At 31.7% G+C, this 27,963-nt stretch overlaps 1 protein-coding gene across 3 annotated transcripts; it reads right to left on the bottom strand.

Moving 5' to 3' along the window:
- Positions 1–16: 16 nt before the first annotated feature.
- LOC143233090 (LIM domain-containing protein jub-like) lies at positions 17–27,626 on the bottom strand. 3 transcript variants are annotated; one of them, XM_076468984.1, is made up of 9 exons: positions 27,496–27,626; positions 22,502–22,579; positions 8,085–8,186; positions 7,837–7,904; positions 5,353–5,422; positions 3,981–4,111; positions 2,307–2,358; positions 1,868–1,936; positions 17–649 (listed from the first exon to the last, which is right to left on the bottom strand). In XM_076468984.1, exons 1-9 carry the CDS (start codon positions 27,610–27,612, stop codon positions 542–544), a joined length of 795 nt encoding a protein of 264 aa, XP_076325099.1. In that variant the 5' UTR covers positions 27,613–27,626; the 3' UTR covers positions 17–541. The 3 variants fall into 3 exon arrangements, with proteins under 3 accessions (XP_076325099.1, XP_076325100.1, XP_076325101.1); XM_076468985.1 differs by lacking the exon at positions 7,837–7,904 and having other exon boundaries at positions 5,353–5,415; XM_076468986.1 differs by lacking the exons at positions 22,502–22,579; positions 27,496–27,626 and adding an exon at positions 17,910–18,062 and having other exon boundaries at positions 5,353–5,415.
- Between the last annotated feature and the right edge of the window lie 337 nt (positions 27,627–27,963).

The following is a 27,963-nucleotide window of genomic DNA, read 5'->3' as shown; positions in this document are numbered from 1 at the left end:
CATTGTAGTATTGGAGTATTTATAAAATCTTTCTTTATTAACATCACATGGAAGACAACAATATCATACATAATAAATTGCAAATACATGAATGATAGATCTTAGCTGTAATTTCATAAAGGATTTTAAAGGTTACCAAGAAAAAGTTCGGAAAACTCGATGTTTTTTACCAAAAAACTAAAGCATTACATCACTTTCTGGTTCATTTTTTATCCATAAGGTTTTTGAGGCCTACTACAAGTCCTGGTGTTTATTTTATTCAATGCAGATTCATCTCAGATTAAGCAATTACCAAAAACTTGTGATTGTCTAGTTTCACTTCCAAATTCTTGAAAGTTTAAATTTTTTGACTAAAGTTTTATAAAGAGTTGATACAGATAATGATGAGAGTCTTTGATAACAACGGGTGATTTACTAGATCTTTCTTTTCTTCATTGTACAAATAAACATCTTTTTATAAAGTATTTTGATGTATGACAACTTGTGAAGTGAATACACACTTCATTCTGGTTTGAACAGAATAGACTTAAGTATGAGAATCTCAAGATTTTGTCTCAGTCTTTCTAAGGTGGCACTTTTGACATAGCAAGTGATTCTCTATAGGATAACACCTTTTACCAGGTTCATTGGATAACTGTGTTCCACAGTCCTAAAGGGAAAAAATAATAATTAATTGAAATCTGGGCAACTAATGGTTCCAAAGTGAAAATATATTTATTTACCTCTTAGGTTATGTGAATGCATAGATCCTTCACTGTATTTATCTGAATTGGTACATATACAAAAAAAGAAGAATGGATTATTTTTGATACAGGTAAAATGACAGAAAAATTATAAATCTGTCTTTTATTCTAATTGACCAGCAAATCCTAAAAAAGTATTTAAAATACGATTTATTTTTTAGAAATAAATCATTACTAGATATCAATAAGGTATGTACAGATGTAGTCATTGTCCATGGTAATGATGCAAAGATGATTGTTTGGGTATTGCCACTCTTTCTTCCATCACTATCAGTGTTCTCTGTGATGGCCCTAATCATGGACTATTGTACAATTTCCACTGCAGGATGGTTTTGTACAACACAATAATATCAATCAAAGTCCATCAGCCATGACAGAATAAAGATTGTCTGGGCCTCTTTGAGCAATTCTTGAATTTTTCTGTTTAAAGTTCCAAGAGAGGTTTTACTATAGTTTCAATAGACTACTACATTACAAGTTGCTTCTGGTGAAAAGCTGTTTAACTTTCTTCAATATGCCCAGTTTGCATCTGGTAACTACTTATTAAGAACCTCTCTTACCCAAATGGAATAGAATTTTCCCTTGGTTTAGCAAATCAGATCAGCACTATGGCAATACTAAACCAGAAAAGAAGTCAAACCAGAAACTCTTGTAATGTATCCATCTCAGAAGTGCTTTATTCTGAGCACCATATGCACTTTCAAGTCACCACTCATCAACTGATTTACAACAAGAAGTTCGAGGATTTTATCTTGTGTTGTCACAGACCAAAAGCAAAGTAACTGAACATGCAGGTTATTATCATTGGTCATAAATAATCATTTGTTCATCACCAACAAACATTAAGTCTTTAAAACCATGGCCTACAAGTAACAAGTCAATAAAATGTCAGATACTAAAAATTATGTTTTAACTTTATAAAACATTTTTTATGTAAAAATTATTCTGAAAATGATAGAAATCGACCTTTTCAAAATTTTGCATTACTTAAAAATAAATAAGTTCCAAATATTCAAGTATAAAAATTTGCATAGAAATTGCAACAAAATCTTAATAAGCATACCATGAATACCACTGTCTAAAAATTAAAAAACTTAACTCATGCTAAATATAATGAGAAATACCTCACAAACAAAACACTGTTGATGAAAGTCTTTATCCATTGCTACTACCCGCACAGTTTCATCAGTCCCCTGTTATGAAACAAAACTTGTAATGTACAGATTACTGATAAAATGTTAAGTTGATAACTGCTGACTTGTGAGTAAAGAAATCAAACGCTTTGTTTTAACATCACAATGTAATGATACTATCACATGTAACCTCATTAGGAGTGTGAGATCCTTTTTCAGGTGAAATCATGCAGAAAAACATTACTAAAAATATAAAATATACTAAATAAGAAATATATGATACATAATCTTATGTATATAGAGTGAGTTCTCAGCTTCCCTAAAGCGTTTATCAAATAGTAATTTAAATACTACATTGATACTGAAAATTACAGAATTTTTTCAGTATCAAAAAATAAGGGCAATCAGAAAACACTATGATAATTAGTACCTCTTTTGGAGTAATAGATTTTCCACATGCTGAACATTTACGGGCAAAAACTCTGCAAAATGTAAAAACAAACAAACAACAAAACAAAAGAATTCATGAATACATACTTCATTCTGCTTTTTAAAGTATTAAATATTTAACCTTTCTTGAACTGTTGCAAGGAAAATTAATTTGAGCGCCATCTGTTGTTAAAGATCAATAACTTTAGTTACATAAATATAGTAAAATAAAATCACTGTGATGATTTTAATATCTATAATGGTAAGAATTATAAGGACGATTTGGTTTAATTTACCAATATATATCTATGTGTAATTTAGATTAGTTACCTTTAAAACTAAGCTTTGGAAACTTTTTGATTCGAACTAATGGTAACTAGGTAAACAATTCTACATTCTTTAAATTTACAAAGTATACGCCAGAGCAGTTGTTCATCTAACATAAAGTTTGAATTTTTATTTCTATTTTTCTCCAATGAAAATGCCAATATTAATCTTAAAAAGTAATCCAATTTTAAACGAAATATACTTAGAAACATTGATTTTTAAGTTATCTTCATCTTTTTTGTCTTTGACATCTGAAAAAGAATAAATAAACATTTATTTTTAATTCCCCATATATATATATATATTGAAATATTCGGTTTCAGCATTTTGTGGAGAAAAAGGCAGGAAAACTCATAATTAAATGCCAGCTATTCAGACTTAGTCTCATGCTAACGAATTGTTCTTGTAAGTTAATGTTACCAGCCATAATGCATGAACAACTTCTGCTTGATTTCAAAAAAACTGTACCAGTGTCTTGTAAATGTTTACCAAGAGCCAAAAGTTTCTAACAGAATGAAAGTGTTAGCTGAGAGCATATAGTGCTATAACATATGACAGAACCACTGGAATACCTTCCACATGACTACATGTCTGGATATTTTCAGCTAAACAACATATAATACAGTATATTTTAAAATCACCTACTTGAAAATTATATAAAGTTGGAAAATGTGCTGCATAAAAATGACTTAATATTGTCAATCAAATGGTCATATACTTTTTAATATAAGAAAACTGTTTATAAAGTTAGTTAGCACTAGTTAAGTGGTTCTCAAAGTGTAGTCTGTGAACCATTGATGGTCCACAAGTGTCCTTCAAATAGTCCAAAATGCAAGTCCCTGATAAGGTTTCTGTTTGTAGTTGTAAGTGAAATTTGGTGGAGTAGGACCATAGGTGGTCCTCAGGGATTTTTGACTTGCTGAAGTGGTTCTCAGGTGAAAAGGCATAAAGACTATTACACTATCTTGTGCTGGCTAGCAAATCTCTATCTCACTACTGGCAACAAATTGCAGTATCGGCTCTTATGATCAAATCTGTGTAGACGATAGTATATATTTTTAGGCAGGAACGTATTTTTGGCATAGCTTTTGTTAAAACAAACACTTTTAAATTCTTTCGTTGTAAAATATTATTTGAAGTAGTTCAACTGAAGTGAGCATTATGGGACAGTTTATCTTTCAGTTTTTATAGGCTGGAAGTGTTTCATCAATTAATATTATATGAAATTTTGTATAAAACAATTACTCAACAAACTTTAAAAATGTAGTAAACTATAAATTAAGAGGACTCGACCAAAAGTGACAATTTAAAAGAAAAAAGGAGAGAGAGAGGGAAGTCACTGGCTTACTTATAGTAATCACGCAGGCAGTAAGCCTTATTATCTAAATCAACAGTGAAAGGTTCACCACTAAGTCCTTCATTACACACACAACATCGGAAACACCCTGGGTGAAAGGATTTTCCCATTGCTTGGAGAATCTGTAATAACAATAATAAAAACTGTTTAAGAATGGTCATGGAACTTATTACAGTAGTGCATGTATTACAAATATACAGTGTTCATTTACCAATAACCTTTACACATATACTGTGATGGCCAGACAGCTTGAGGGCTTTACTGTAGGTTATCATTCTAGCATTTTTAATCTTTAACCCATAATAGGAGTTTTGAACCGCATGAGAGAACAGTGGTTACTGTTCTTTAATACTACACAATAAAAGTAGATTTCAGTGTATAAGCAATGTTGTTTTAATAGTTTATATGATAATGAATAAGGTAAAAGACAAATGATATTGAATAACTGTCTTTTTAAATTACAACAATTTCATACTTTACTGCTCAATATCTAGATAAGTACAAAACATATCCTGTTTCTCATATGATCCAGAAAGTACTTTTAAAGATAACCTAAAAATCTTTAAGTGAAATATAGTAAGCAATATTATCACATTATGATCTTTGTAAGATGCTTTTCAACTAGAAAATGAGACACAGTGCATACAACAAACAACTTTTTATGTATTTTGTAAATAAATTATACACTAGTCTTCTGTCAGTTTTTATTTCATGAACATCATTTATCAAAATTTAATATATATATATGGTTTTAGATGTTTTATTATTCTTAAAATTCATTTGCAATTTTAAATTAGTGACTAGGTTTAGAACAAATCCAAATATCCTAAGTTGATCCAAACGTACGAGTTATTGCTGAAATTATTTTAAAGCTTTTATAGTAAGAAAAGTTACTTTTTTAGAACAGCAATGATATTTTAATCACTGATGTGACCATTCTCAAGTAGGTTGAGTCGTGTACCTGATAATGACAGCATACATGACCAAAACATCTTTCTGTTCTAAAAAAATAACCTTCTTTTGTGTAACTACATTCAAAATAAAAGTATTATTAGTATTATATTGTTAACAGCAAGGATGTCCAACTAGTAAATCAGTACAGTATAATAATGGAAGTACCTACATCACACATAATGTTGCAAAAAAATGAGATTAGCTGGAAATAGTTTGACCACTACAAACTAAGGAATATGTGTAAACTACAAGTCAGAAATGATACAATGTTGCAATTTTCACTGATTTTTCTGACAACCTACAAACAGGATGAACATTTCACTTAATTTGTAGTATAAACTACATACATGGTTTTATTAACTCAGTGATCAGAATTATCATTTGAGCTATACTGAAAAATTGCACTAACCAATTCCATTATCATATGATCACACACAGCACACTTCTCAGCTGTTTGTTGGTAGCCTGAATACTGCAACCAAAATATAAAACAAAACATTTATAATAACTATTATGTATACCAACAAGAAATATCATACATATTTATATACTTGATCAAGTAATACATCTCACTTTTATATTTCTTATTGCCCTTGTATGGATATAGAAAAATGCTCATTAATATGTTATTGTGCAATAAAAATGTTTTAAGGTTAAATAACAGTTTAAACACAAGTCCATCAGATACAAAGTTAAACATGGATCAAGAACAAGTTTCATTTCTATTATTATAATGTTGGGAGTATTAGAATCAAAACAGATGAATTCATGACACTAGTTGGAATAGAAGACTGTAATATAATAGGAATTATTGAAACTCTGTTAAGTCTGGAGTATACTGATAATATTAATTACTTGAAAACTCGGGTTATAAGTTATTTAATAGTAAAAGATTGTTGGACAACAGATGATAGGTTTGTTTTATTTTTGTTTTTTCAATAAAAGATGAACTGCAAGTATTAGAACTGAAGGCATAACAAATGCCAGTCAAGAGTTTGACTAGATATGGGTTACAATCTGAAGTTTCAAGGAGAGAAATGTGTTAATTAGTAACTGTTTTGGCCACACAATCAAAAGGTAGAGGCAGAAGATATCATAATTATACTAAGAAGAAAAATGATTCAGTAATAACCGGAATCTAATTTTAGACACATTGGAATTTCATGAAGCAAAATATAGTGAGGGAGAGAGATCCTTTAAAATAATACATGATAGTTTTCCATACCAAATAGTCCTAGAGTCAACCAAAGTGGATTCCATTTTAGATTTATTTCAAACATTAAAAGAGTTGAAATGAAGAAAAAATTAAGAAAGAATGATCACTCTATAATCAAGTTTGAAATTTTGCTTCACACTAAGAGAAAAAGAGAAGCTAGTTTCTAATTTTCAGAAAGCCATAAATTTAAGTATAAGCTGATTGATAGGTTGGGAGATTGATAGAATTACAGGAAGGTTAGGAATTTGGTTAAACATTATTTTAAAAAATCTTTAAAAGTATATGAGAAATAACTGACTGATGATGTTGATTGCAAAGATTCATTTAAACATGTCAATGATAAGCAAAATGTTAAAATGTGGATTGGACTCTCAAAGGATTATGACGGCAAGGTTTTTGTTGAGTAAGGCTGGTCATAGACATTTGATAACCCCTGGCAAACATATTTTTGGCAGACCTGTATAACAGTCTTCAAGTATTTTGCATTATGAGGAATAAGCAATAACTCAGTGGCTTATAATGTATTATATATACCAAGTTTTATAGGTCTGTTAATCTAGGACTTCACATGTTTATTTCAAAACATAGTTTTAAAATTATATTTATTCCTGTTAAATTTTATATTTATTTTAAAAATTTGGAGATCCCCTAAAACTGACATCCAGAAGTGGCAACCTGGTTAAAAACTTGAAGTACAAACAAATTAGAAATGATATAATTCAAGAAGTTAATGTTTTTAATAGCTATCCCTGAGTGATCTGTTTAAGTCGTGAACTAACAGTGTTAGAAATCTGGACTTGTTCCTCAATGGCATTTATTTTCTAAAAATTAAAAGCAGACAGAACTTTTTTCTTAATGATATTACAAGTTACTGTATTTTACATTTGTTAAATCCATGGCATACAGGGGTGCCATTAGGCACTGGTACATGGGACCCATTCCCAAATTGTACATGACAGTGCCCCAGTTGGCATCATGAAGAAACAGAATAGAACACCATGATCAATATCATATACTGAAATGCCAAAACTTCATATGCCTTTGGGACATAACCTGAATCTTTTAAGCACCTAGCAACACCTCTGATTACACAAATACAAATGCATACATGGTAAAATGTCATATTAATCTCACATTTAGGCTAATTTCTCCTAGTGATTGAAGGAGGTAATCTCAACTTGTCATTCATTATTTGAACACTTGCTGGTTGTTATGTTCTTGAACAAAAATGCTACTGTGTAACACTTGCATATTCTATTCAAGGTATTTGATTTTTTCCTGATAAAATCTAGAACTAAACAATTCTAAATACAAAAATAATTTTTTGTACTATGTAACTAATGTTATATAAGTACTACACTAAATATGAATAAAAAAGGGGAAAACATTTTTAAACTAATAAAAAACTAGAAATGTGTATGAAGCAGTAACGTCTACATTACAATACAAGTGACCTGCATATAATAAATGGATTAATAGATGTGTGTAATGTCTGTTGAACAAGAATATTCTGGTTAATAGTCCCTTATTCATTACTTTTGCATTCTGTTCATGTTTTGAAAAGTGTTTTCTTTACATCAGTGCAATATATCTTCAATAGTATTAGAGCTTATTTACTTTTTAATTATTTAGTAAAATTTCATAAGACTAAGAGAAATTTTCCAAAAGTAAACTTACAAGGTAATCTTCTTCACAATAAATTTTTCCATGAACAATATAAAAAGCCTTACCACGTAGAGAACGACCTAAAAGAGCATTAAAAAACAAGCTAATTATTTAATTAATTCACACATGAAAATTTTGTCACTAAAACTACTAAGGCTGTAATACTGACCTGAATTTCTGATACACTAACATATCTGCATTTATGTTACAAGTTTATAAAAAAATAATTAATTAAATACTACATAATGGAGAATACTCACTACATGAACTGCAGATAAAACATTTAGAATGGTAGAGGTTTCCCATAGCTTGGCATGCTTGTCCCACTCCCGTAACCTTTTCACCACATGCATTGCAAAGTCCTGTAAGTTAAAGAAAATGTTTTTCAAAAGTGATAATTTTATTTAATAGATGGTGTCCTATGAAGAATATAAAAATTTGTAGTATGAGGCTTTAATCCAGCTATGTTTTACATGTAGGTTTATTGTTGTTTTATTAAAAAAATCCTATTTTATACTTGTTTCTACATGTTTTACAACTACAGATACATTTAACACTGAAATCTATTAGGAAGCCCCAAACACTTTGAGTTCACGTTTATATCATATATAAAACATAATGTTCCTGCTCAAACACTTATATAGGAGAAACAGATAGTTTGCAACAAGATTTACAAAGCACAAGAACAACACCAGATTGTTGAAGACACAAAACTATACAGTTGAAGAGCATGCCTTTCTCAAAGGTTATATCATTAACTGGGACGTAACTTTTTCAACAAAAACCTATGTGAGACATGGAGATTTAAATAAGCCTTTTACATAACATTACAAAACAAAGAGGCTTAGAAGTTAGTACCCACTAAGAGATTTACAAATATGCCTTCTTCTTTGAAATTATTTATTAAAAAAAACATAATTTCAGACAACAACACAGCCACACTCTTAAGAAAATTCTTAATTATGAACTTCTATCCATCTAGGTCTCATTGATCTGTGTATTGTCATGACGTCACCATCAAATTCTCACTCTGGTCCAAATTGTCATGACACATATGTTTTGTTTTATTTTGTTTTGAATTTCGCGCAAAGCTACACAAGGGCTATCTGCGCTAGCCGTCCCCTTGGAGGGAAGGCAGCTAGTCATCACCACCCACTGCCAACTCTTGGGCTACTTTTTTACCAATGAATAGTGGGTTTGACCGTCACGTTATAACACCCCCACGGCTGGGAGGTCGAACATGTTTGGTGTGACGGGGATTCGAATCCGCGACCCTCGGATTACGAGTCGAACGTCTTAACACACTTGGCCATGCCGGGTCCAACACATATGTTAACTATCCTTTGCTGCACTAACACCTAAACTATCAACACGGTTTTTGACTTATTTCAATCCTCTCTAAATCACCAAAAACTCCAAAATCAAATGCTCTGCCCTGTCATTAAACACTGAGAGTTTCCCTGAGTTATATAGTTATATAATTATTACGTTACTATAATTATAACCTTGCCACTCTAATGGGGGCAACGAACCTGAAGGTTCAAATTACCCACTAAAATGACTCTCCAATAGGGGTTTCAGTCCAACAAGAAATCCTTCTCTAGGTATTATGCTACAGGTTGAAAAACATCACATTTCTCTACAAACATCGTCAAGCCATTCAATACTACCAAACCTGTGACTAAAAGTAAGGCCAATTAAAACATAAAAAATTCAGATATTCAACAATTTGTAACTCCTACTTACCTCAAAGTAGCTTTTATTTTTGTTGTGTTATCTTCCTAGAACATGTTTGTGTCTGTTCAAGCTATTTTTGTAAGATATATGTTTGATGTTGTGAGTTGATTGTTAGCTAGACGATACAGAAAGCATAAAAAAATTCTAAATTGACGTCAAGTTTTGTCGCATATTGAGTGGTAGGTTACAGACAGGAGAGAACTGTGAAAATTATAAGTTTTTGTTTTTTTACCAAGATAAAGTTTTGTCTGTTTAGAGCAAAACCACTTTGACCAATCTGCTTTGTTTATTACGGGAAATCGAACCCCAAATTCAACATCTGTAAAACGTATTTTTGTTCATCTGAGATGACTTTACTATAAAAAGTTTAATCAGTCAGCGTTATCATAAAGTATTTAGACCTATATTTGATATCGTCGTATCTTAATGCTTATAACCAGAAGACGTAATTTTTTTTTTTTTATGTTGGATAGTAACATTAACATCATTTATAAATTTATAATGTTGCTCTGTGACACTTTATGACTTCTTTATTCTGTTTTTCTTTTTTTTCAACTTTAGTTCCTTTGGCTTCTGACTGCCTTTAGATACATGCACATACACACATGGATACAATCCCACATAAAAAAAGTTGATCTCTGTAATCGTGGGTTTACTTCTTTATTAATTCTTAGTATTAATTACACTCAAATCCAATAGTTTGGTTGTTTAATGAGCCTATTATTCATGGTGCACAGAAAATAATCAATCCAATTCAAGGGTTCAAAAGTTAGCTGTGTATATTTAAGGCAAAACCTCACCCCCTCCTTTACTAGTTTTTTTTATTCATTTATTTTTAACAGTTCAACACATAGGAATATCCGCACTAAAGTTTGATTTGAAGTTTTTCAATTTTGCGCAAAACTACATGAGATCTATATGCGTTAGTCGTTTCTAATTTGCAATTAAAGACTAGAGGGAAGGCACCGTCAACTCTTGGCCTATTCTTTTACCAACGAATAGTGAGATTGACCGTAACATATAACACCCTCATGGCTGAAAGAACGAATATGTTTCGTGGGACGGGATTTTGAATTTTTGACCCTCAGTTTGCGAGTCAAGTGACCTAACCACCAGTCCATGCCATATACAAAAATCTCAGGTTTTATCAAAGTGCTACTCAAACTGTAAAACAAATCTTGTGTATGTTATGCAGCAGAAATATTTTGTCAAAATAAAATGTCATATTTTGCTATTACTAGATCAAATTACTAAGGAATGTCATTAGCTTTATTATTATTCGATTCAGCTTTAAAGCTAATTACACTTTCAGGTAGTAAATATCAAAAACGGAGAATACTGGTCATCATGTAGATAGATGTGGTACTGAAACTTGTGAAATACTAAACAAAAGAGGCCCGGCATTACCAGTTGGTTAGGGCACTCAACTCATAATCTGAGGGTCGCAGGTACGAATCCCTGTCACACCAAACACGCTCGCTCTTTCAGCCATGGGAGCGTTATAATGTGACGATCAGTCCCACTATTCGTTGGTAAAAGAGTAGCCTAAGAGTTGGCGGTGGGTGGTGATGACTAGCTGCCTTCTCTCTAGTCTTACACTACTTAATTATGGAAGGCTAGCGCAGATAGCCCTCGAGTAGCTTTGCGCGAAATTCAAAATAAATCAAATCAAACAAAGCAAAAAACAAACAACAGAATTTGAAAAATTATTGTTCTATATGCTTCTTCTTAGTGTTTTATATAAGTTATTAACAGATTAGCGGGAACATGAAAATTATGTGACTTTTGAAAAGTACAGTTTGTCCACGAATTTGGATTGCCTCTAACTAGGACTTTGTCTTGGTCCAGGCCTCACTAGTTTACAGCCAAACACCTGCTGAGAAATAAGACCGAGGATAAGTGTGTTTATAAGGAACAAATATAAAATTGAATTTTCGCATACTCCCAAATCTTTGTCTGATACCAAGAAAAAGAATAAAAAAACTTCTAATTTTATGACCAATGGTAAAATAAAAAAAACGTACCAGAAGTATTCTGTTTTCTAAATTTCAGAAAATACTACTGTATTTCCATGCTGTCTTGCAATAATTAAGCAACGATATCACTTTTGCTTCGTTAGAATTTCGTAAACATTTCTCCTCTAGGCTTTTAAACTCATACGTGTATGAATGAGTGAATACTTTTACAAACATTTGTTCGACATGAACCGGAGCACAACTTGACGTGTGGTGTTACCCATGAAACAAGCGAAAGTAAGTAGTCCCACATTTATTATCTCGTTTAGTGGTTATTGTTACATTCCTTAACTAGTATGCGTAATTAAGGAGACATAACACTTTGACTCATAGATATCTCAAGACAGAATTTTCCTTTCAGAAAAAGAAATTCTACTGTACAGAAACTCTTATTCAAACCAAACTCAAGATTACATACTCCATTCCCAGCTGGAATTATTATAACTCTGGTTATGATCATATCCAAATTTTAGAACATCGCTCTTTTACCTCATTTCTTTCATTCTATGGCTGGTACTTGGCTAACCTCTTTATACCTGCTCTCGTCTGATTAAAGTAACAAAATTTTACTAACACTTCAGATGAATCCACAACACTTCAAAACTCCCAAGTTCATGTTACCTACACAAGTCCATGTTTTGACTCCACCAAACGTAATTGTAGGTAAACGCTGTTGTTTGTTGTTTTGAATTAAGCACAAAGCTACTCAATGGGCTATCTGTGCTCTGCCAACCACGGGTATCGAAACCTGGTTTTTAGCGGTGTAAGTCCGCAGACATACCGCTGAGCCACTGGGGGGCGTAGGTAAACGCATGGAAGTTTATAGTTTAAGTAAATAAAGTCAACAGTATCTCAGTCTTGTTTCTTGCTTTTTACGAACCCTATTTACATGTCTGTAAATTCTATTTTTTTATTTATTTCGTAGCTATCCAATAACAGACTAGATATGATACTAGTGCTCCGAAAATTTGCCACGAGCTGCAATTTTGGAGCCGTATCGCGTCCCGTGCATACATTAGTGATGCGCCCACTGCTTAAATTGGAGGGAAATGCCGTTCCCTTGTTAACAGAAAGAGGGAAAAAAAAAAAAACGAACTGAAACTCTGACTGTCAAATTCCTGAGAAAATACATCTGGGAGTAGATTTCACAGCTGGAATGATAGATGTACCTATCTACGTAAATTATTTTAGGTCGTTTCTCACATTTAAGGCTTTGATTAACTGCATAACAGAATATTCTGAGCGATCAGAATTTTATTTTCAATTTACTGCAGATGTTATTATTTTTCTGCGAGGTAAACGTATTACAAACTTCTGACAATGAAGTTGTATAAACCTTCATTTTTATAATGTTTATACATTCGTTTGTCCTTTCTAGTATTTTACTTTATTGTATTTCTTAATTATCATTGTTGTTTGAACATTCTTACAACAAAACAAATGTAGATAAAAGGCTTTTAGTACAGTTGAGTTGCTTTAAATTTTTATTTCTATTGGTTTGTTTTTACCTTTAATTCGTACCATTCCATTAATTTTACTTTGTTTTACTGTTGTTCCCTGGAGTGAATAAATTTATTATAGAATATTTTATTTGCTACTTTGTTTCACACTGTATAGCTATACGTCGTATTCTGACAAACTTACTTTGAAACGCTGCAAGTCACCTAGGAAAGGCGTTAGACAAACCAGTTTATAATACTAATAATCTGAACGGTAATGATAGAGTTCCAGCTCCTTAGAGGCTTGGCATCCCAATCATATTCATTTTAATTTACAGTTTTGCCAGATTTAACTCCATAACCAAGTGATTCTCAAACTGTGGGGCGCGACAATTTTTTTCATTTGGGAGTGGGACATAAGAAGCGTCAGAGAAAAAGTCTGTCATCCGTTTTTTACAGCTAAGTTTATTTTTGTAATCATTGGCTCTCTCTCTACTTATATAGTATAGTGCATGTTAAATACAATATTTTTTACCTTATATAAAATATGTGGCCTTATTTTAGTATTACTACAGCATTATTTTATTGTATTCCAAGTGTATCATTCATATAAGCCTACGTGTATGATCATCTTATTGAGATGTATTGAATTTTGTGTGGACTATAATATTTACTGAATCCTGAGCAATAGCTTGAAAAACCCGGTATAATTATATCAAGTAGCTCAGTGTTAAGTTTGAGAACTGATATGCTAAAAACCGAGTTTCGACACACGAGGTAAGCACAATGCAGGTAACACATTGTGTAGCTTTGGGGTTAAATGCATACAAAATCATTATATAGGATCTTTTTCATGATTTCAATCAGGAGAGAAGCAATATATATATATATAAAGTACAACATTCATATGGTAGTAATCATATAACGTATTCAAATTCACTTATTACAGAGATTGAATGATGCTAGAACAAAATTACAATTAGTTAAGGCAATGGAGATTTGAGATTACCATGACTCACTGTATTACACTTTTCAATGTAGTGCACTATAAGCCAAATTTTTGCTGGCTCGGCATGGCCAGGTGGATTAAGACGTTCGACTCGTAATACGAGGGTCGCGGGTTCGAATCCCCCGTCGCACCAAACATGCTCGCCCTTTCAGCCATGGGTACTTTATAATGTGAGGGTCAATCCCACTATTCACTGGTAAAAGAGTAGCCCAAGAGTTGGCAGTTGGCGGTGATGACTAGCTGCTTTTCCTCTAGTCTTATACTGCTAAATTAGGGACGGCTAGTGCAGATAGCCCTCGTGTAGCTTTGCGCGAAGTTGAAAAACAAACAAACAACAGATTATTAAATTCCTAATTTTTTATTATGTCTCATTTGCAAGCTTTTGTTATGAGCAAGTATTGGCAAAAAATTGCTTGATATGGTAGCTAATCTTATACATTGCAACGATAACAAACATATTACTGATATTCATATGATGTATTTAGCTGCACTTATAGCTTTGATAATAAGTTTAGAGCAAATACTCATTCGTTAGTTAACTAGACTGCGTATTACTCATGATCATACTTTAATTTGAACAAAAATACGTTGCCTAGTTAACTAATGAATGAAAATATGCTTCAAAATTATTATTAATGTTACAAGTGTAGCTACTAGTTCGGTCGCCAATTTTGACTAGATTCCTTTAAGTTGCAGACTCAGTCTCTTCTTGGCTGTATTATTTTTTCACACCTAAGATGTTTTTAATTAGATACCATGACCTTTTGTCAATACACACTAACAAATCATAGCAAGTAAGAAGGTGACACTCGATAGTAATCAACATTAGCTTTAAGATCACAACCTCATTATTTGGGACAGGCCGGTACTTTACAGAACCACCTAGATTATTTATAATATATGGTGGTAGTTTTCCTCTCTAATATTGTGTTAATAGCACTTTTACAATAACGCCATGGAATATAGGTCAGCAGTTTCTTTTCATCACCCGCTGTATTAAGCATCATTTACACTAAGTGCTGTCCCCCTCTGGGACAGCGGTAAGTCTACGAATTTACTATAAGAAAAACACACCAACACTAAATGTTTATGCTAATATCACGTGAGGCTAAACGCTCTTTAATTAGAATTTAATAAAATTTAGCACATTTATGATTAAAAGTTGTCAATAAATAATGAATAACTACTTGAAGTAGAAACTGCTAATCTGGTTTAATTGGCTTAAACAATATATGTGTATTTGTATGTATATCATTTCACCTTATAGTTTTGCTACTCTAAATAATGACAAACAAAAACTGTTCACTTTTAGTTGAAACTGCAGTTAGACCGATAGCTCACGTGACTTTTTGCATGCGCAAAAAAATGTGATCAAATTAGAGGAGTTTTAGTTGAATAACTCTGCAAATGTGGCTTATATTTAGATCAAAGTTGACACCCTTATTATATATACTAAAGGTCAATCAGTGTACCAAACTTGAAAAACAAATCCACAAAAGTGAAGGTTGCTTTTCTATCAAAATAATTTCCGTACTTCCAGTGTGGAAAAAAATTAATTAAAATAAGAAATTCTATATATCACGTACTTCTTAATGGATTGTCTTGAAATTTGGTGTTTAAAGTAAGTTTGATTTACTTTGAATTTCGCGCAAAGCTACACGAGGGCTATCTGCACTAGCTATCCCTAACTTTGCAGTGTAAGACTAGAGGGAAGGCAGCTAGTGATCACCACTCACTGCTAACTCTTGAGATACTCTTTTACCAACGAATAGTGGAATTGATCGTCACATTATAACGCCCCCACGGCTGAACGGGCATCTTTAGTGTGATGGGGATTCGAGCCCGCGATCCTGAAATCACGAGGCGAGTGCCTTAACGTTTAAAGTAAGAATCCAGTAGATCACAACCACTGACGGTATGCGTTTAGATTACCACTGTCCGAACTACGGAAAATTTCTGGACTCTCACTCCTTTTAGTAATATACTAGGCTTTCTGCTAAGTCCATCGCGGAAAATCGAATCCTGGATCTTAGCGTTGTAAGTTAGTAAATTACTGCTTACCATGCGGTTGACACAAACAAGCAGTCTTCTGTGACTATATTTTTAATGAAGTTTTCATTTTATAAATAAGGTAAAAACTCATATTTACTAGTTTTAACAGCATTCACGATCTCAAAGTGCAGAGCACATTTTTAAATGAAAATGATTCTGTGTACACTAATCACTGGGCCACACCCACGTGCCTTCGGCATTTGGAAGTAAGCTTTAAAGAAAATAGTAGCAATATTTCAATGAAGAGACAACTCTTCATTATTCAAACACTAATGTCCAGAATGAGTTAATACAGATGCTCTAAAAATATATATATTATGCCTATGTTATTATTAAACACAAAGATGAACAATGGGTTATTTGTGCTCTACCAACCATGATGAGTCTGGTGGTGAAGGAAATTGATTCGCAACCTGCGGAATCAAAACCTGCCTTTCCTTCAGGTTGCAGGTCGTTATAACATTTCGTTTAGTCCAACTATTCGTTAGTAAATGATTAGCCCATGAGTTGGCGGTGTCGACTAGATGATGCATTCCCTCAGTTCAAAATTAGGGATTTAGGGATAGCTAAACATCTGTCTGTAGACGCAATTACTGGCGTTGAATGTCAATAGAATGAAAATACCTGTAGAAAAAAGTTTATTACCTTCGAAAAGACTACAGGCGCTGCTTTATTAAGAGTGATTCGTTGATGAGGTACGAAACACAGAGTACTGTTCGCTAATACGAGAAGCTAACAAGAGCATATTCAAAACAAGTTGTTGGAATAAATAAAACTGAATATCTTGTTCATTATAGATATAACTTTTTTAAATCTTGTACTGTGTTATACTACAAATTCTTGCAATTTGTTTTTTTTTTAAATCAAAGAACGTGCACTATTTTTCAGGCGTCAACTAGCAGATGGGCTGTGAGTGTAAAAATGAAAATGTAAAAGTCAAAAAACAAAGACAAGATACTGGCACTATTAATAAATTGGTATTAAACCCCAACATATAGTGCAATCTAATCTGAAGCTTGATCATTAGCAAGTAAGATACAGATTTCAAATTTCATTTTAAGTCTGGTATGACATGTTTGCACAAAGACATTTTGTCAGCACAAAACGAAAAGATCAGATATGGGAATTGATATTACAATAAACTTGGTTATTAGCATAGGACCAACCGTCCCTGAACATGAAAAACGTTATAATGTCACGATCACTCCCACTAATCATTAGTAAAGAGTAGCCCACGAATAAATGTGTGGTGTTGACCAGGTGCCTTCCCTCTGTGCTATCACTTCAAAATCAGGGATGGCTGGAGCAGACAGCACTGGAGAAGCTTTGTTTTAAACAGTTATATCTTTCGTTGTATATCTCCACAATCATTATGGCAACTTTCTAATCATCGTCCTTCCAGCTATTCTTTCTACCTTTAATATTATGTTATTTAATATTATAGTTTTAAAAAAATGCAATAAGCTACATATTCAGACATCGAAATCAATCAGATGTTTCAGCTTGTAACATAATTTGAACAGTTATAGTTCCAAAAATAGTAACATCAAATACAAGAAACAATCTTTTATAATTTGTATATTAATAAGCATTTTATAATAGTAGTAACATTTGCATTAATTGAAATTCTGGACGTTTGACATTGCGTGAAAAATGTCTGAAAGTTCCGATTTTTAAACTATTTACGAGTTATGGGCGTGTTCAACTAGTTCGTTTTCTCGCTAAAGACGGTGTGCGCGTTCGAGCGTTATCGAAATAAACTAACACAAACCCTAAGGCCAAATTTTTAAGTCTCTTATACATAATACTATTTTATAAAAATTGAAGACTTACCACTCATTATGGAGGTATCCAAATTTCGGAATACAGAAACCGCAAAAATTACGTTTACTTACACCCATACATACATACAACTCACCGTCCCAACACACACAGCTGCTCAACTCGTATCTGTTTGCTATAAACAGATCTTCAAGGGTAACAGCCTGCCTACACGAAAAGCACAAGCTGGCACTGTGCCATAAAACCAAGTTTCTTAAGGCGCACGTGGTTCTATTACTCCGAAGGCACATAAGTTCAGTAATAACAGAGAGGACACAGAATTTATTTATTCTATCTGTTTAATTTTCTAGTAGATACATAGTTTATACACATACTATTTTTAACGGGATGACCTGATTTTGTTTTTAATTTCATCGAACTTCATACATACAAAAATTAAAACGAGTTACTTATAGCTAACTGCAAGGAAAAAATATTTACCACATTAATCAACTTTATCAATTTAAATCAGCCTAATCGACTTTCGTATAGTAAGAAATTGGTGAAACTATTTTGCCATTTTATAACATTTTATCTGTCAGTTACGATGTTCTGAATATAATTACATTTCTTTAAATGATTAAATTACATGTTACAATAACATTAAAACTATACTTTATAAATTCTAACACTAAAATACGTTTGCTTCTTAAACGTATTACATAAATCTCCTGTTTGCACTTCTGTGGTTTTATAAACAGGACAGAGTGTAATCAGTTATATTTTTCATAAGACAATATTATTCGGTTTATTGTACTTAACATTTTACATTCACTTCTACATTTCTAATTTGAAATTAATAATGGTGATTTTAAAATGGTTTAAGAATAAAAATTAAGTTATTTTTATTGCAATTATTTGATCCGTTGGTTTCCAATGTTCCATCTATTGTTGGTATTCAAAAGCATAACTTAATATTTAATTTATTTCTTTCCATAAATATGTGCATGTAAGGACATCATTAGACACTGACATTTTTTTAAATTTCTTATCATTTTCATTGTTGATATAGAAGCAAGAAATCTGTAATTTTATCCAGTTTTTGCAGGAAATGTAATTTTATTTTTGAAGTATTCAATAAAGTTAACTTTTTTAGCTAATGATTAACGTTTTTGTTTATTTTAAGTATCAATTCAGTTATTCATTGCTTTTACAATATCTGAAAAGAACACTGCTGTATTTTACGCCCCAGAAAGACCTCAAAATACAATGTCGTATTTTTCCAGAATAAAACAAATTATCAGATGTAAGAGAAATATGTAATGGTTTACAATGTATTTGGATTTGTGTAAAACGTTTTGTACTGATGAAATGTTTAATACCTATATTTTAAAGAAAGTTATGGATTCAATTTTAATGAAAAGATACATTGTATGACATACAAGTTTAGTTCATGTCAGTTTCATATCTGCATAGTTATTCCTAGGTAAACATCATATTACTGGTAATATATTATCTACATTTTAAACTAACACATGGGTATAAAAGCATCATGAATCTGTTTTCTCTAATGGACTCTTGATGGCATGATCTGGATGTTCCTGAATAAACTTTTTATATGGTGGATCTAGCCCAAAGAGTTCACTCTCTCTATCAATATCTTCAATGAATTCATTCCCCAAGCATTTTTTTCCTGTAATGGGGTCTATAATGTTTCCAAGTTCATAAACAATTTTCTCTACCTTATGTTTGACCTTTAGGCTAAGTGGTTCAGGTAATTCCTGAAAAAAACAAAAAAAAAAACATACTTGTAGGATTGAACAATGTACTAATCAAAACTTAACATGATTAATTAGTCATAATTTTCCAAAGGAATTTTAATGAAATGAAGCAAAATGAAAATAACCAAGTTATTAACACTTGAAAGATATCAATGTACTGAATCTGTCTTAGTATACTATTTTATGACATTTTAAGTTGCAAAATAAACATCTGCATTAACAGCTCCAAATACCATCCAAACTTCCTAGGATAAATACACTCCATTCACAAGGCCTTTCAAATATACTCCTCTCTGCCTAAGCCTTCTCTTAGGCAAGAACTATTAACACACTACACACTAATCTGACACCAGCTTTTAAAGACAAACATACTATTTTACTAAACTATTTTTGACTGTAGCTTATGTTAATAGCAAATCAACCAAAATCATTCTATACAATGAATATGGTGTTCTAGAGAACATTAAACCGTACTATAGTATATGATTAGGTATATTAATCTATCTCAATACCTACAAGTATTAACTGTACATGCACAGTCCCATTAACTACAAATACAATAAAAAAGTAATTAGAATACCAAGCTTTGCAGAGCTTAAAACATTATGTACAATGTGTAATATACATGCTAATGAAACAAGAGCACAAGAAAAAACAAATAAACACCAAACAGACACAACAGTCTACAGCAAATGTAAGGAAACAATAAAGCAGGTTTGTAGAAGTTAGCACCGTGTGTTTGAAATGTTATGAACTAGTAATTAAAAATGGCCTTGGAAAATTATTTTTACATTAGCCATCTATGAGACCAAGATAGAAGGATTCTTGAAAAAAAAAAATTAAATTCTGCTCCTAATCCTAGTTGTACTATAATATGTACTAGTACTCTTCTTGAAGTTCATAAATGAAACAAAAATATATTATCAATTACAATCCACTGTTTATTAACTTTCTTAGTAAAGTGTAGACTTAGATGAACACAAAATTACATGGACTTAAAACAGCAATGTAATTATCCATTTACTGCACATCCACAATATAAGCTGTTAATGGGAACTTGAATAACCAGTTTAGCATGATTTAGATAAAATTTGATTTTTTTTAGAATTTTATTGGACTGTTAGCTAACCAGGAATTTCCCCAGTGTTCCAGCCATCTAATCTTCTTTTATGTGTATACAACTAATATTCAATATACACATAAAAATAACAACTACATTTTTGCAATGTATACAAATTCATATTTTATAAAATGTCTATAAATTTTATACAATCAGAATGAATAGATATACCCATGGTAACTAGATAAATCAATGTGCAACATTTATTATTTCATATAGAAGCAATATGTAGGTTGTAAAAATGTTACGCAGGGTATAGAAATTAATGTGGACAGTGATGAAAAACAACACAAGTGAAAAAATAAAGCAATAATTTTATTAACACTGATGTTTACGTATTTATATTTGTACAAGACAAAAATCAAAAGAAAAATGTAATCTCACACTCTGAAGTCAGGCCATAACCCAGTACTTGTATCCCACATCCTCAGTTTAAGTACCTCAATGACTGTTGCAAATAATATATATATATAATAACCATAAATTTTCAGGCCATAAAAAAAACACATTAACATGAATAAAATATGCTGCATATTTTTAAAAAATGAATCCTAGGGTACAAGCTCAAATGTGGGATTATAAAATGTATCCGAGGTTTTGGAGGTGACTGTGAAAATCAGACCCACATTGTGGTGTGGATACACCATCTATTTTGATGTAATTCTTCCTCATGATACATAGATATACTGAGATTAAATTATTACATTCAAATGAAGCTAAATGTACTCAAAATATAAACACTTCAATTTATATGAACTTTCACAAGTGTTTTTGTCACCTCTTGAGCTGGTCTTGACTCTCACCAGGGAGCAAGTAAAGGTTTTAAACTGGTAAAAGCTTCTGTGTGATAACTGTTATCATTCATAATGTTTAGCACCTTTCTAGATTCAATTAAAATGCACAAAACACTTAACACTCCTTCGAAAAGACGTTTCTAGTCCTGATTTCTCCAAGCCCGTTCCCCTGGCTGTGGTTTCGCCAGATAGTAAATAGGGACAGTGGGAATCTCGTTAATCCATTCATTGATGGATTTAAATGGCAATTTCAGTTAAATACAAAATTATTAGCCTAATATTAATAACCTTTCAAGTTGCTCTGGGGCCTATTAGGCCCCACTTTTCATAGGAGTGTTAAATGAAAACTGAAAATTTTCTCTAGTAAATTTCTATGTCATAATAATTATATATATATTATATGCAAAATTCATTTCATGCTTTTCACTCATGCTGATATACAATAAGCTTATTTTAACAATTAATAGTGGAAAAGTTTAAGGGTAAACAAAAGGTAACATGGACCTTCAAACTGTGCAAATTTACATGCTAAGGAAACACTGTTAAATACTTATTCTAAAATTTCAAGCTAAGCATAAAAGCATAACATTGCAATCTCTGAAAGTTCACTTTGAGTCATATATATCATAAACATAATTAATGCAACAGGGATAAAAAAGTACAAGAACATTTTAATATCAAAATTCTATTCAAAAATGATACAAAAAGTGAAAATTCATACACATGCTCTTTGTGAACGTTCTCATAACTTGAATAAAAACTTTTGAGAAAATATCCAATAACACAAAATATTTAGTTGTTTATAGAAAAGAAGTTGAGCTTTCAATTTAGGCTAAATTTGACAGATGTAATTTTCGAAATATTGGTGTGCTCTTTAAGAGTCAGACCTACCTTAATGTAATATACTGTCATTATGTTATTTACTTAAAATTCAAACAAAGATTAGTTCTAAAAGTTGCTTTAACTTACTCTGATCAGGACATAATCACCTGGCTTACATTTTTCTTCTGGATCATAAGCATAAAAATCACTTCTTTCTTTGAAATGCTGTGGGAAAGAGCATCACCACATTTATAAAAAATACCAAATTACCACACCTTAAATATTATCATAATCTAAGTGAAACAAATACTTTTACAAGAATAGACTAAGTATGTGAATTTTCAGTATTATAGCGTAATGTGACACTCTTATTTTGATAACAAGAAAATCCATTTCATTTCACTTACTAAGGATAGTTTAATAATTATTTTTAGTGTTAATTGAAAAAAACTCACTTGAAATTACTTATTATTCAATATTTTTGGTTAAATGTTGCATAAGAAAAAAAATGCAAATTTCTAAAAGAGTATATGTAGCAGTAAAATCCATAAACAATAAGACCCACAGGCAATATGTTTTTTTTTCATCATTATAAAAGCATTAGTGAATAACAAAAAGAAAGTGATAAAGATCCATCGTCTGTATCATGGCTTTTGGATTATTTCTGGAAAGTGCAATGAATTCGAATAAAAAAAGTAAAATGTTCCCTTGTACAAATTAATTGAAACAAATTGTCATTTTACAATATTTTCAGCATGGCACCTGGTGTAGGCTCGCTGGACCCGCTGATTTCCTTTAATAGTCATTTTTTCACACAGACGACATCATTAGCTGTGTTTTGGAGCATGGTCAATTTATTTTTGGGATATATGTTGAAATTTTGAGGAATATTACATCATTCGAATTTGCTTTAGAAGGGCAAGGAGACCAGTTATAAAACAACTTCTTACCAACTCAATGAAGAAAAAACAGTATCAATGGGATCTGAAATACAAGAACTAGATGCAAGAATAATGGAGGAAGGTGTTATTCGGTGACGAGACTCATTTCTTCATACAGGGTCAAAGAAGTCTGCATGTTTGCAGATCTCCAGGTAAGAAACTTCTATAATCTCACATCAATCAGTTCATAGAACATCCCTTGAAGAAGATGTTTTGGGGCTTTTTCAACTGCTATGACATCGGAGGCTTACATATTGTAGAAGGTATGATGCGAGGACCACAGTACATCAAAGTTTTGCAGAGAAGAGTTGTTCCAGAATTAAAAGAGATTTCCAGATGGATCTGGCATTTTTCAGCAAGATCTGGCTCCGTGCCACACATCAAAACTTGTGAAGAATTTTATGACTACAATGCAAATAAAGGTACTGGACTGACCTGTAAACTCTCCAGATTTAAATCCTATTGAAAATCTTTGGTGATTTGTAAAGAAAGACTTTGGGGAAAAGACTGTATTATAAAAGATATAGATAAGCTAATTGAGGTGTGGTACCGCAATCCAAAAATTAGTAAAAATTGCAGTCAACTCATGGACTTGATGTCAAAGCAGATTAATGATCTTCTGAAAAAATAAAGGAGATCATATCGTGTATTAATTTGTGAGTAATTTTTGGATCCTCAGAAGTAAAATGCAAAAAATTGAAAAAAATCGTAATTTTCCTCTTGTTTCAATTAATTTGCACAAGGGTGTATATACGCATATTTATATATATAATAATAAGTTGCTATGACTTTAGGTATTATAAAAACAAGAAAGATTACAGTGAATAACTCACAATATTTAAGTCTCTATTCCAAATTCACTATGACTAAAGTCAAGATAAAGTTACCATATCTGAAGTACATTTTGGCATTTCATATACAGTGATGCCACCAAAAATGACTGCTTATGGAAAGAATATGTACTAATCTATTCCAAGGAAAAACAGTGTTCATATAATCACATCACAAAAATGTCTTCAGATCAGAGACTTCGAACTTCCAAAATGGTAATATCTCTGGTACTTAATGGCATTGAGAAAAAAAAAAGGAACATGTAACAACTTGGATTGCCAGGGTAATCCAGAAAAAAAAATGATGCAAAACGTTATACCCTGCCAGTGGTAATTTAATTGGTTGCCTTGTAACCAATGATAAACAATAAACACAAAGGTCAGTGGGAAAAACTGTCCATGTGCCACAGGCAACAGTACTCAACATGATCAAGAAGGATTTCCACCTGGAAATCAACACGGTACATATATATATATATGTTATTTACACAACATATCAATGAAAAGAAGATCAACTGTAGAAACACGGGATGAATGGCACATAGCTTGGGAAAGATAGCAGCACTGGTGACACTTGATTAAATATACATGTACCTTGATAACTGTAACAACTCTCATGAAATTTTATACAACTCAAGGTAGGTAAAAATTTCTGAAAGTAGCACATGGCACAGTGGATGATCTTTTTGGAATGGATTCATTATCATCACTGGATACTGTACAAGAAGCAAATGATCAGAAGAGTGGGCAAAACTCTCAATGTGAACTCTGTTTAGTGTCAGATCAATATTCTGGACCACACAAAAATACTGGCTTATTACAGAAATCAGGAAAACAATGGGTTCACCAAGATAAGACATCAAGTGACATCTACTGTTCAACCATCACATATAGCTGAAGAATGAAATGCGTATTCATGGTTTTATGTTTGAAGACATATTGATTAGTTCACTGGTTCAGTGTACATAGATTTCTTTGTAGTCACTGCTGAAATAAATGCAATTAAACTGACGTTCTTTGTATACTTGGTGGATTATGGAAAGCAAACAGGAAAGAATGATAAGATCCAGACATAATAGCCTTACAAAAGTCTTTTGCAGTGAAAACTAAGCTGCACAACTATTTTTGAAAGACATGATCAACAGAGAGAGAGCATGATCAGATGTGTGGATATGGAATGTAACTACATTGCAAGGCTCCAAAATAATGTAATATAACATACTCAACTCTCTGTAGTAGTTAAATCTGCAACTTTTCCAGCATTTCAATATATTTTCTATAATAAGAGAATCACAATAATATGCAACATTTTAAAAGAAGCTCATCAGTCTAGTGTAGTACAAAAGTGATAAGATATTTAGCAACACACATCCTGAATTGAAGTTCAGCTTTTGAAGAAAGCTGAAGATTTATATCAGTGTCAACAAGCACTTTTGTATAGATGAATTTGCAAACTACCTTAAGAAAAACAATGTCAGTTATATTTCAGTAAAAAGACCTCAGAATTCTGCATCTCAGAATGGCTGGTGTGGGTACAAATACCCATACCAGCTGTTCTGAAATACATTTTTACTTCAAGTGGGTTTCTTGTCATCAAGAAGGACCCTAGAATTCTATTTACACTATTCATAAAAGTTTAACACTACTGAAAGTTTGAAGCTCCTAACAAAAAGTACTTTTCTCTTTTTTCCATTACAATATGTAGGTTTTCCATACTCTATATAGTAGGAGTGAGAAGAAAATAAAAGTATTCATCAAATATTGTTGGAAAATGGAATCCAGAAAATGATACTGATGTGAAAGTAACTAAACAAGTAATAACTGAATTCCATATTCTCCAAACAGAAATGGATTAAAACAGTTCATCCACATTTACTCTTGACTACCACTGCTTAAATACTTCTCTTTTTTCTTCTCAATAGTTACAAATATTTTCTTAAGTGCTTGCTCATTCATTAAGTGTTCAAGTATTTTTAATTAAAATCCATCTCAAGCAGGTATTTAACTTGCTAATTCTCTAATTTTCAATATGAAAATATTATGTGCTCACATTTTAGTTTGTTTTGTTGCATGAATGTACTTTTTCATAACTGCAAATTTTAGTCATTTACAATAATTCTCTATTTCATTTATACTCTGTAAAATGTTCTATGGATGATAGAAGTAAAAGTTAGGTACAGTATTAACCTATGTTGGCCATATACATCTGTTAATATCTTGTTAACAGGAAGGTTAACAGAAATAAAGAAGAAAGATATTAAAACTGGACTCTAAGTGACTACAAAAGCTGCAATTTTTCAGTAAGTACAATTTCCATTTTCATTACCTATCTGCTTTTTCAACAACCTTTCATCAGATTTATTAATTTCAACATTTTTAATGACTTTATCTTAAATCTAAAACAAAGAAAATTAGTCAAGTTACTATGGCATAAAAGTTTAAAAAAAAGTTTAAATAAGTAAGGAGACCTTTCTAAAGCTTTTCAAAGGATTATTTATTAAAAGCCAGCTGAGTTGTTATCATAAACTACATCAACAAATTCAAATACTTTACTAACAATAAAAGTAAAATATGTTTGTTATTTCCTATAACCTTCTGCAACTTCCATTTTAAATAGCACCACATCACCAGTATTTTCAATCATCAGCCACTTCTCCACTATTCAGTAACTTTTAACAGCTATTTGTTGATGACTTAACAACTCTTTCTGTAAAATAATCTTTAGAATTATACAGTGAATGAATGCAATTCTAACTTCATTAATATTATAAACACAAGGTAGAAGTGCTTAACTCTTTTGCAATAAGCCTGTTATCTATAATAAGATGTAATGTTTTGAGTACTTGCAAACATACGTACCAAGCAAAAATCATATGTAATACAGTGGCTAAATAAAATAAAACACAATAATTTATGTATATAGCAGTAGTTTTTATAATATGACAATAGTACATCATCACAACAGCAGTGCACATTAATAAAAGACTTAACCTTATTAAACAATTTTTTAGCTTTTTGATGACGAAAAACCAACTTGAAATACAAATGTATCTCGGAACGGTTGATATGGGTATTAACACTTTTATTGATAAGCAAAGTACAACGTTTCGCCCTTCCTAAGTCATCTTAAGGTTTGTTAGCCTGCCATTAGCAATAACAATAATAATAAAATTGGAAAAAATAGCGTATTAAATGAGTACAAGTAATAACATCTCATAAAAAAAACTTTATAATAGCAATGCAAAGTGGGTAAAAACTAAACAGTTTTAGGACTGCGTAAAAAATCATAAAAGCTATTAGTTTCGTACTTTTCACTTGAAATTGAATTATTATCAGTAATAATATAATTACAATATACTGGTGCAAATACCTTAAGAAGATGCGGATTAAGTTCCATACGCATCACACTAACTTTGACTGTTTTTCTAATATTAAAATTTACACATTGTCCTAACATCAACAAAGTCCTACTTCCAGCAGTTGCCATGTTTTTATTTAGCGCCCTCTGAAATATTTCTATCAATAAAAACGGCTTTTGATATTCAACCAAAGATATTCATCTTTGTTTAATTGTTTTGATTTTAAACAAAAAGCTAGACAATGGCTTATTTGTGCTGTGTCCACCAAACGTATCGAAACCAGGTTTTCAGCACTAAGCTTTAAACTTACTGCTGAGCTTACTTGGGAGTGGAGTTAACTTTCAAAGGTAATGGAGCAGCAGAGAGTTAACGAAATTGATCTTTTCTTGGTTTTACTTAAAGTCAAACAGTGTTTATGAATACCAAACTTTACGTAAACATAGCTTGGAAATTAGTTGTATTATTCTAGTATAAATACT

Source organism: Tachypleus tridentatus, chromosome 12 (assembly GCF_004210375.1).
Source record: "Tachypleus tridentatus isolate NWPU-2018 chromosome 12, ASM421037v1, whole genome shotgun sequence".
NCBI classification, from domain to species: Eukaryota; Metazoa; Arthropoda; class Merostomata; order Xiphosura; family Limulidae; genus Tachypleus; species Tachypleus tridentatus.
This window is presented reverse-complemented; position numbering and strand designations above follow the sequence as displayed.

Excerpts from the sequence above, each read along its gene's own strand:
- LOC143233090 (XM_076468984.1), bottom strand. The coding sequence starts at position 27,612 with ATGGCAACTGCTGGAAGTAGGACTTTGTTGATGTTAGGACAATGTGTA. Across the intron at positions 22,580-27,495 it reads TTAATCCGCATCTTCTTAAG|CATTTCAAAGAAAGAAGTGA; the intron begins GTATTTGCACCA and ends TCTTTCCCACAG. Across the intron at positions 650-1,867 it reads AACAGTGTTTTGTTTGTGAG|GACTGTGGAACACAGTTATC; the intron begins GTATTTCTCATT and ends TTTTCCCTTTAG.